This window comes from Zingiber officinale, chromosome 1B, assembly GCF_018446385.1.
Source record: "Zingiber officinale cultivar Zhangliang chromosome 1B, Zo_v1.1, whole genome shotgun sequence".
Classification (NCBI taxonomy): Eukaryota; Viridiplantae; Streptophyta; class Magnoliopsida; order Zingiberales; family Zingiberaceae; genus Zingiber; species Zingiber officinale.
The window spans coordinates 4,872,826-4,883,083 of record NC_055986.1 but is presented as its reverse complement, the minus strand read 5'-3'; the positions used below and the strand labels follow the sequence as shown (position 1 = coordinate 4,883,083).

Sequence of the window (10,258 nt, the reverse complement as noted above, 5' to 3'; positions counted from 1 at the left end):
CACCTCCCTGACCACATGGACGCTACCGGCCCATCCGAACCGACCGGCCGAGCCGGCCCGCCGGCCGCCACCTTCGCCCCTCCGCCGCCGTCGCGGTACGAGTCCCAGAAGCGGCGCGACTGGAACACGTTCCTGCAGTACCTGCGGACCCACCAGCCGCCGGTGAGCCTGCCTCAATGCGGCGGCGCCCACGTGATCGAGTTCCTGAGGTACCTCGACCGGTTCGGGAAGACGAAGGTGCACGAACCGGGCTGCGCTCACTTCGGCCGGCCCGAGTCGCCGGATCCGCCCTGCCCTTGCCCGCTCAACCAGGCCTGGGGCTCCCTCGACGCTCTGGTCGGCCGCCTCCGCGCTGCCCACGACGAGCGTCGTACCTCCGGCGAGGTCGAGAACCCCTTCGCCGACCGCGCCGTCGGCGTCTACCTCCGGGAAGTCAAGGAGCGGCAGGGCAAGGCGCGCGGCGTCGCGTACAGGAAGAGGTGGAAGCGCAAACGCGTCGCCTCGACCGCCGCCGGAAGCTCGGCCGGTGCTGATAAACGTGGCGGCAGCAGTAGTAGTAGCACGGCGGCGGGCGACAGTAGGAGTTCGTCGCCGGCGGCTTCTTGATTGTTTAGTTTAATCGATCTTCGTTTAAGTTTAACTGCCTCGCTTATTATTAATTATTACGATCATTTTAGCTATATAAATAATTTAACAGAATTAAACTTCTGGTTTATTTAAAAAAAAAGGGTAAAAAATAATCATGACATTGGATCAATTTTGAATTTCAAAAATTTAGCGTCGCGTCACAAAATATTCCGGTTGACTTTTTTTATCGGTTTAAAAATTTATCATTAAAATATTAAATGGGCCCACAGTGACACCTAATTGGGCTGTTGTCCAGCCTGGCCCCCAACGAGAACTTTCTCTTTCATTTCCATCTCTCGTTTCGTCCAAGACCTCGCTTGCCTGCCTCCGTTCCTCGCCTGCGCCTCCTCTTCCCATCTCGTAGAGGCCCCTCTCCTTCGCCGGGGACGAGGAGACAGAAGCGAGCTCCAAATTCGTTCGATGTTCCCGATTCCTGCAATCATTTTTTTCCATTGGGGTTTTTGTTGTTATCCTCCATGAAAAAGGTGGCAATTTGACGCAGATTTGATAGGGCAAGCTTAATTTTTCTGTTGGATCCGCGAGGGCAGCGGATCTGGAGGTAGGTTGATTGAGAGAGGAGGAAAGATGGGGGATTTCAACCTGGCTCTTGTGATCGTGGCGGTAGTGGTGTGCGTGCTGGTTCTTCTTGTCAATCTCTACCTCCTCGTCAATTATCAGCACCCCGACGATGCCAACCAGGCTTACTTTCCCAAGATGGTAGTGGTTTTGGGCCTCTCCGTCGCCGCCATCTCCATTCTCATGCTCCCGGCGGACGTCGCCAATCGCCATGCCTGTCAGCATGCTATATATAATGGTGCTTGTAGTCTCACCCTCCCAATGAAGAGTCTTTGGCTGACCGTCTACATTGTGGATGCTGTTCTTGTATTCTTGGTCATACCGTTCGCTATGTTCTACTACGAGGGCGATCAAGACAAGTACAGATTATGTCTTTCTCAAAGGGGAAACCCTACTTTCATTTTATATATATTTATGTTTTTGTATTTGTCAGTTCTGAAGCGAGGATGTAACGATTCTTGATGCAGGACTGTCGGGAAGAGGTTGAAGAGTGCTCTCCTGTGGGTTGTGACATCAGCAGTTGTCTGTGGGCTTGTGCTAGGAATTCTTTACGGTTAGAATCTTGCAAGTTTTATTGTTTCTTATGGTGTTGCTAATACAGATTAAAGGTTTGTGGTTTTGTTTTAAAGTAAAAAAAATTCTATAATAGGACTAAACGTTGTAAATATGGGGTTTCCTTGTTTTGAAGACTCACAAAATAGACAAGATTGAGTCATTTGCGTATAGAAGATTAAACAGCTAAAGTAGCTTGTATTATATCAAAATAAGTTTTTTTAGATGGATGAGGCTTTCTATTATTCATTCCTCGATTACATTTATATTTACTTTTGGATTGCTATGTCTAAGCTTCTAAGTTTTATCTCTCATGGTGTCTAGCTCTGGTCGGGAAAGTAGACTTCACAGTTAGGCACCTCTCTTCCACCGCAACTACCTTCCCTAGTTCTTGGTCAACTTTCTCAAGTTCTCAACCTTGCATAGGCTCAACAAATCATCTGGTGAGATTTGTGTTCTTTTCTAGCTTTACCAATATCTTATATAATTTATGTGTCTTTTAACTGTTTCAACCTCTGGATTATCTTTGTAGGAATATACATGATATGTGTTAGTTGTATTTCATAGCAAATCAAAGTGGGTATGTTCACATGTCCCATGATAAGAAAAGACATTGAAGTTTCTTTGTGCATATTCCATATGTTTTATTATTTCTAGTTCCTAGCAAATTTAGTTTGAACGCGTCAATGTAAGGCCAAATAGAAGCCCCTATTATTGTTTTGATTATCTAATTAATATTCAAGTCTCTAATACTCTCCTCTTCTGCGACATTTGTCACTGAGGAATGCAGTCCTGTGATCACCAGTTGTGAGACACACAAATGTTGCTCGTGCTCCATCACCCAGCCAACATATCATTTCATTGTTCATGTTATAGGATGTGGATGAATTGAAAAGTTTAAGCATGAAAGTTCCACAGAAATGGGGATGGAGAAAATTATAGGATCTTTTGCCTACTCCTGCCACTATGCATGTATCTTGGCCTAATAATGATATTCTGAGGTCTTTATCTTGCTACATTTATTGTTTTTACCATGAGAATGGAGAATAGGATAGTATCTCCATATCCATTCCACACTACCTCAAAGATAGGGTAGGCATGGGACATTAAATCATTGCCCTGCCATGTCCTCTTGCACACATCCACCCCCACATTCAAGAACTGGGCCCTCGTTTACCTGTTCATCTGACATTCAAGAACTTCCATACATCTTGTTAAAACTAACAAATGTTTCTAAAGGTTTTCTCAATCCACATTCAAGTCTAAAGTTAGAATATTGGTACAGGTTTATTAACTATGCCAAATGGGTAAGAAAAAATTGAAAGCTATCGTAAGGTAGTTATCTTTAACCAGTAAAATGCAGTATTATTCTGGTTATCACTGGGGAAAATGGGTGCATCTCTTAATAAATCTCGATATATATGGATAAATACCTCCCCTTGGTATATCTAGTGATTATCTATCCAACCAACAAAAATTGTGATCTAAATTTTGTTTGATATTCATTTTATGGAAATCAAATTCTCATAAACCTGCTTTTCTGAAACAACTTAACAAAATGAAACAAAACTATATTTTCACTTTGAGTGAAGATGAATAATCTGTTATGGAAATATTTAGATTTTGTGCTAGGCCATGGAATCTGTCAAGTAAATAGCAATGTGCTACAAAATCAACATAGAAAAATAGTGACATCTTGTATAGGCTAAGAAAATCCTGTATGCAGTGTACAAATGATGTCCTTTTCACATCTACACGTGGGTGCATTGGAGAAGATGAATTGTCTTTTTTTGGATAACTTTTGCAATATATGACATTATCCAATTATTCAGCAGATTGTGTTTTGGATTCTGTGTTTTTAGATTAGCACAGGTGGTTTAATGCTTTTTGTTGTATTCTCATTCTCATCCATTATTTTCTCCAGTGTGATGCATATGGAGCACCTGCTTCGTCAGAAACAATTTGGACCATGCGAACCAGCTTTCCAGAATATGTGGTTGCTCTTGCAACAATTGTTGGATCAGTACTTTTCACTGTATGTTCATGGTCAATCCTCCCAATTTTTAAAATTGGTTTATTTTGTTTGACTCTAGTCAATGAGTATACAAAAAATGTAGTAGTGTGTATGATACAATTCATACTAATTCACTGCTAATATAATTTACTGTATGGTCAATGGTGGAGCCTGACCTACTTGGGCTGATCTCAGAGTAACCTACCCGGACTGATAGAAATTAAAGCCCCCGGGCTGCCATCTACGTGATTAAGTTTTTTTTCTTCCTCAATCTCTCACATTCTTCATTTTTCCTCTTTTCAAGGTCGTGGGGCCCCTGGGCTAAAGCCTGGGTAGATCAACCCTTGGCTCTTCCCATGTGTATGGTTGAAGTCACAATAGGGATGTTTTATATGTAATTTATCCCTCTTAGTGAATCACTTATATTTTGCATTTTGTGGTAGATATTTGGTGGTGTTGGGATTGCATGCCTTCCACTGAGCCTCATATTTTCATTCATAAGGCGCCCCAAGGCTGTGATAACTCGTTCTCAGTATATCAAGGTTTTATTCTATTCTAATTATATATCGTGCAAGATCATCGAATCCATACATTGGTGTTTGAACATTTACTGGCCTTGTTGCTTTGCACACATATCTTGATGGGCGATTTGCTCGAAATTTGGTAGGAGGCAACTGAACTGGCAAAAAAAGCTAAAGAACTAAAGAAAGCTATCCAAGCTCTTCATCAGGATGAGAGAAGTGGTGCTAAGGGGAGGAAGTGGCGCAAAAATGTGAAGGCTGTTGAGAAGGTGCACTTGCTTTAGTGTATCAAAACCAATCAGTTGTATGACTTAGGTTTTGAATTTACTTATAGTTTGTGACACTACTCTTTTTCATTGTCACAATAATATAACATTCAATTTCAAACATGGTACACATATATCTCATGATCAGTGTGAACTGTGGAAGATGTAGAGGTAAGTTTTAACTAAGTCTACTTTTAAACCTTTTATTCCTTTTTAACTGGTTAAAAGCATTTCTACAGTAATGCATATGGTTCCGTTGCCATTTACCTAAACTTGATTGGGCATCATGACCCCTTCTGTACTCTTGATGTTTGTTTTGACCATTTCAAATTCTGTTGCATAATTCCATGAGAATTTGTATTGGGACAATTTGACTAAAAGACAATTTCTAATACACCATTCCTCTGTAATGAGGTAGGTAACTACTAACTACTGCCAACACACAATATGCCCACATGAAAGTCATTTTGTACAGGGTATTGTCATTTGGATATTTCATATTGCAGTTTGGCTAAGATAGTTCTCTTCTTTGCAGATTTATGGTCTGTATCTTTGGTACAGGCTTCTCATCTGATGTTTGTTTAATTTTCAGGAATTGTTTCTTTTGGAAGAGGATATGCAAGCTTTGGAAGAAATGTATCCTCAAGGAGAGCAGGTGAGGATACTTGAAAAGAAGTTCTATTTGATCATGCCAATTCTCCTTGGTAATTATTTCCATTTTGTTCTTTACAGGCAGAGACCCTTTGGGCTCTTACAGTTCTTGGTTACATTGGAAAACTTGTATCAGGTATCCTAGGGTAAGTACTCTTCGTTTTAGTTATCTTAATTGGACTAATTAATTGTTGGAATTTGCTGTAGGGAAGAAGTAGGAATACAACAACCAAGCCTTTTCCCACTAGGTGGGGTCGGCTGGAAGAAGTAGGAATGCATTAGATAATTGCATCCTTTTGATTTTCATCATGATTTGCTAGCTAGCTTTCAAATATTGGCCGTGTTGTCTATTTGATGTATGGTGCAAGCAAACTAGCTTAGCTCTTTGATAGATTAAGGATTTTCTAGACCATGTTCATTTATGCATATACTTTGCCGTAGTTCTGCTCTGTAATATGTTTTTTTTGTTGTTGCAGTAATCAACTATTTTTGAAAATCACTAGAGAACGGTAGCTTGATTGTGGTTGTCTATCAATCCTAGATAAATTATTATGTGATTTTCATACTGCTTAAATTATTGGATTAAGTACTCATGAACATAATTGTAGTGTGTTAAGATTCTATGAAGTACGTGGTTGAATAAGTTGTGAAAACTAAGAGGTCTACATATTGGATAGTTGAGAATCCAAATTATTAGAGTCAAACAACTAGATTTGCCCTCAAATTGGAGCAAAGTTGGATTCATGGTTAGTACTTGAGATGTTATGCTTAGCTCTTCATGTGCAAGATGTGACGAGGTCCCTTTGGCCTAATACCTGAGCAGTGCAGAACAGAAACAATGAGATCCTAACTATTTATTGTTTGCACCTCAGTATGCATTCAAAATAGAAATTTGATATTTAGTTGTACGAGTAATAATCAAAATTAGGAGTGGTGGCATGGTTGGGAGCTTAAACTGTGATAGTGGTTTGATATAAGTTCAGATCAGTAATGGTGTAACTCTTTATCTAAGTGGAAATAAAGAGGGAAATTATTTTTTGGTATCTTGTCCTTTGTCACGGTTTAAATTTATGGCAATAGCTCAAGATATTTGTTCCTTTTTTCACTCTCTTGCTGCATCCGGTTACTAGAATTGCAAGTTTTATGTTCAGGTAGCTACATATATGTCACCTTAGTCTATTGGTTGCTATATTGTCTACCTTTGCAATTGTTTTCAGGTTAATTGTTTCAGTGGCCTGGGTTGCACATATTGTACTATATTTGCTGATCAACCCACCTCTTTCTCCGTTTTTGAATGAAGTTTTTATCAAGCTGGATAGTGTGTGGGGTAGGTGGTGTCAATTAGTAGTAACACTTTATTTCACTATTTTACTCCTGCATTGTGAAACATTTTTCTTTTATACCAGGCCTGCTAGGTACTGCAGCATTTGCTTTTTTCTGCTTCTACCTACTCCTTGCGGTCATTGCTGGGGAGACGATACTTGGACTAAAATTGGTTTTTATCACTATCCATCCAATGAAGTAATTAACTATATTCCCAATTTCCCAGTTTGTCCCCCATCTTCAGCCTTCTGCACTGTTTGTTCAGATTCCCAAAATTGTTGTTTGTTCAGGTGGGGAGCGACTTTGATGAACTCCTTTCTCTTTAATGTTGGCCTCATTCTACTTTGCTCCATCAGGTTTGCATCTTAGGATTTGGCGAAGCCAATCATAATTCCCTCTTTTTCCACCTTTATTAATAGGGATTTTGTGCATTGCTTGAATTCCTATTGTATGCATATGTTTTTGGTTTTTAACTTTGGATGATTACTTTTGCAGTGTGATTCAGTTCTGTGCCACGGCGTTCGCTTACTATTCGCAAGCTACTGCTGCTCAAGAAATTTTTGGACACACATTGCAATCTTTACGGGGAATCAAGTACCTATACAAGTGAGTCTGACATTTGATTTCATAAAGGCTACTGACCATACATGAATCTATAGAACTAGACGCTCCTCTTGGACATTATAGAACTTAATCTCATGTGATGCAGGTACAACGTGTTCCAGTATGGTTTTGTGATCCTGGCAATTATCACACTCTTTGCCTATGCCGCATTCGTAAGTTATCCTGTTACACTCACTACATGTAGAAAGATCTTGAATCCTAAATGCTATAGGTTTGATTGCTTTGTTTTGGTTTCTGTCAGGGGTGGAAAAAGAGGAAACCAAGCGGCCGATTCCAACTTTCGAGTTGACATGTTTTTGGCTGAGGCCTTTGTATAGGCCTATCAATCTGCAAAACTGCCTGCCTTTTGTCAAAGTATATGAGCTTGATGCTGGATGTATATTGGCTCACAGGAGGCGACCCACCGGTGTTGTAAAATAGCTGGAGAAGGTTTTGAATGGTGTTGTGATTAATTAATTGCCTTTTCAGTGTTCTCGTGATCATTTTATATCCTTTGATACGGACACACATTCTTGTGCCTTTTGTTCTCCTCGATGACTTGAGTTAATGTGCATGTTCGAAGCGAGGCCATGGTTTGTTAATCTTATAGATTATTGTTCAAGTTATGGTCATTTAATCTCTCTGATCTAGACAACACATGGCTTATTATTATAATTAACTGTACTCGAAACGGTGTTTGTCATAGGGCCTTAACCATTTTACATTTTTGTTTAGATAAACACTAACTGTTTTCTTTGAGTTATAAGTAATTTATTTCGGTGAAAAAAATTATTTTAGATTGCAAATTTAAGTGACTAGCACTTCTCACTCTTGGAAAGGATTAAAGATTGAATCTGTTTGTCTAAAATTTGAGCATGTCCTTTGTTGTATCCTCAATGAAACTGCCTATTCTATAAGGTAAATGCTGCATGATTGTTGTTTATAAGTTCAATGCTTGCTAACGAGGTATCAAATAAACCAACAAATTGCATCAATTACTTTTCTTTTCAGTAAGAAAATACAGGATGAACAATTGCAATATTATTATTAATCTAGGACTGAAACGTAGAGAAAAATTTTGTTTCTTGCAAGGAAATAAGATAATTCATACTCCTCACCTTTATTGCAAAAGAATAGCTCGAGTGTATCTTAGACATAATGGTCATTGTCAACGACCACTTGTATAACAAGTGCTTTTGAAGTTGCTCCTTCAAGTCCCCTATTAAGTCACTGGTGCTTTTGTTTCAAGAGCAGTTCGGGACACAAGTTTTCATTAATACACGAAACTCCTGACAATGTAAGGTATCTCTACACAGTCTTACTCTTGTTATTTTTACGACTCAAATCCGTGATCACACAAAGTCACACGCATCACATTGATGCTTTTGTTTTCTATGCTAAATAAAAAAACTAATAATTGAGACTAATGCACTGCAACAAAACTAACCAGGATTCTAGATCAGTGCTTTCTACTTGCTAATCAATTCAGTTGTTATTTAAAAAGAAAAATATGACTGTTTCATGGCAAATCTGTTGAACAAACAGATTTGCAGCTGGATTAAGTCAGTCTGGCCAACCTAATTGAACTTAGTTTTTTCTCTTTTTAAAAAAAAATGGATTGAGGAAAAAATCCAAATTCTTCCATAAAACTTGCAATTCAAATCAAGAGAATGCAGAATTATATTAATAATCATGAGTAGATGTGACAACAAATGGTACACGCCAAAGATCAAATCGCTGTGCCAACACCACCAGCAACAACTCTGAAACAAATTACAGCCATTGCAGCGACAGCAAGAAACAGAGCATCTCTGTTGTCTGTTCTCCTCTTCCCCCTCCTCTGCCTCTGCACCCCTTACCAGCTCCCATCCTGCAGGCCACCAACTCAAATCTCCTCCACCGGATGCCAATTCTCTCAATCTTTCCCTTGCGCCGGCGATTATCTCACCGCCTTCCTCTTCGTGATTGTGCGCGATGCTTTCAAATTCTTTGATGGCGTCGTCGTCGTCGTTGTTGGTCCACTCGAGAACGCCTCTCGGCGATGGCTCTGTTTCCGTGCTCTGTTTCGCTAAGAAAGGATGACTTAGTAACTGCTCCGCCGTCCACCGCTCTCTCGCGTCTCTGTTTAAACATTTGGCTATGAAATCACGGCCAACTTCCGACAGTTGCGCCGGCAATTCCGGCGTTCCCTCGCCGTAGCCGATCCGGAGCATCGCTCCGACGGCGTCTTCGCCGGCTAAATCTGGCCACGGGGACGCTCCCCCCGTAGCCATCTCTATGACTGTGCACCCGAGAGACCATACGTCGGCCGCCGGCGTCGGGCGCTCCCCCCTCGCCACCTCCGGCGCCATCCACAACGGCGTCCCGCCGCGCACCCAACCGCCGGAAGCGGCGGCGAGTCTCACCGCCACGCCGAAGTCCGCGAGCTTGGCCACCGGGCCGCCTCCGCCTTCGTGCAGCAGCACATTCCTTCCCTTGACGTCGCAGTGCACCACGCCGGCGACGTCGTGGAGGTACCGCAGCGCGTGCGCCACGCACCGGGCGTACGCGCGCACGCGGAGCTCGTCGCCCATGGCCGCGTCCGCCGCCGTGCCGCTAGGCATGAACTCGAGGTGGAGGTCGCGGCGCCCCCCGACGGTGTCGTCGCCGAGGTAGGAGACGACGTAAGGAGAGCGGAGGGACTTGAGGATTTGAATCTCGTTCTCGAGAGAGAGGAGGGAGGCAAGGGGGGAGGAGGTTAAGCCGACGGACTTGACAGCGAAGACATGGCCAGTGGAGTTATCGACGGCGAGGTGTACGACGGCGTGGGCGCCGATCCCAAGTCGCCGCCCTCTAACCCAGCTCGTGGCGGCGCTTTCCATTCGAGAATTGAAAGCGCGTCGCTGCGGTCTTCCTCCAATTGAGCCGATGAGGAACTATTTATAGTTAGTTTGGAGTAAATTTTAATTAGCAAAGCAAAATTGAAATACTATTTATTTATCTATTTACTTTGATATTTATACGTAAAATAAATAATAAAAAAATTAAAATTTATTTAAGTATAGATGATGATGTAGTAGAAGATAAAATTTAATGACATGAAAGAATCTATACAGTCAACTCTATCTAATGAGATAAAATTTGGT

The 10,258-nt window shown here is 41.5% G+C and overlaps 3 protein-coding genes across 3 annotated transcripts; 2 read left to right on the top strand and 1 right to left on the bottom strand.

Annotated features, from left to right (window-relative positions):
* Window positions 1–643, top strand: LOC122018957 (protein G1-like7). Its single transcript, XM_042576737.1, has one exon. The coding sequence runs from the start codon at window positions 16–18 to the stop codon at window positions 604–606; it is 591 nt and encodes a 196-aa protein (XP_042432671.1). The 5' UTR covers window positions 1–15; the 3' UTR covers window positions 607–643.
* Window positions 644–910: 267 nt separating this feature from the next.
* On the top strand, window positions 911–7,788 carry LOC122047697 (LIMR family protein Os06g0128200-like). Its single transcript, XM_042609135.1, has 15 exons — window positions 911–1,049; window positions 1,130–1,562; window positions 1,671–1,756; window positions 2,080–2,198; window positions 3,680–3,790; window positions 4,213–4,311; window positions 4,437–4,559; window positions 5,149–5,211; window positions 5,289–5,353; window positions 6,425–6,534; window positions 6,614–6,728; window positions 6,821–6,886; window positions 7,026–7,136; window positions 7,240–7,306; window positions 7,396–7,788. Exons 2-15 carry the CDS (start codon window positions 1,213–1,215, stop codon window positions 7,441–7,443), a joined length of 1,533 nt encoding a protein of 510 aa, XP_042465069.1. The 5' UTR covers window positions 911–1,049; window positions 1,130–1,212; the 3' UTR covers window positions 7,444–7,788.
* An 864-nt stretch (window positions 7,789–8,652) lies between these two features.
* LOC122051234 (mitogen-activated protein kinase kinase kinase 18-like) lies at window positions 8,653–10,024 on the bottom strand. Its single transcript, XM_042612287.1, has 2 exons — window positions 8,788–10,024; window positions 8,653–8,663 (listed from the first exon to the last, which is right to left on the bottom strand). The coding sequence occupies exons 1-2, from the start codon at window positions 9,992–9,994 to the stop codon at window positions 8,653–8,655; spliced, it is 1,218 nt and encodes a 405-aa protein (XP_042468221.1). The 5' UTR covers window positions 9,995–10,024.
* Between the last annotated feature and the right edge of the window lie 234 nt (window positions 10,025–10,258).

Coding starts and splice junctions, on each gene's coding strand:
- LOC122018957 (XM_042576737.1), top strand. CDS start 16: ATGGACGCTACCGGCCCATCCGAACCGACCGGCCGAGCCGGCCCGCCG.
- LOC122047697 (XM_042609135.1), top strand. CDS start 1,213: ATGGGGGATTTCAACCTGGCTCTTGTGATCGTGGCGGTAGTGGTGTGC. Junction 2,199..3,679: donor TAGGCTCAACAAATCATCTG/GTGAGATTTGTG, acceptor TATTTTCTCCAG/TGTGATGCATATGGAGCACC. Junction 6,729..6,820: donor ATCACTATCCATCCAATGAA/GTAATTAACTAT, acceptor TTGTTTGTTCAG/GTGGGGAGCGACTTTGATGA.
- LOC122051234 (XM_042612287.1), bottom strand. CDS start 9,994: ATGGAAAGCGCCGCCACGAGCTGGGTTAGAGGGCGGCGACTTGGGATC.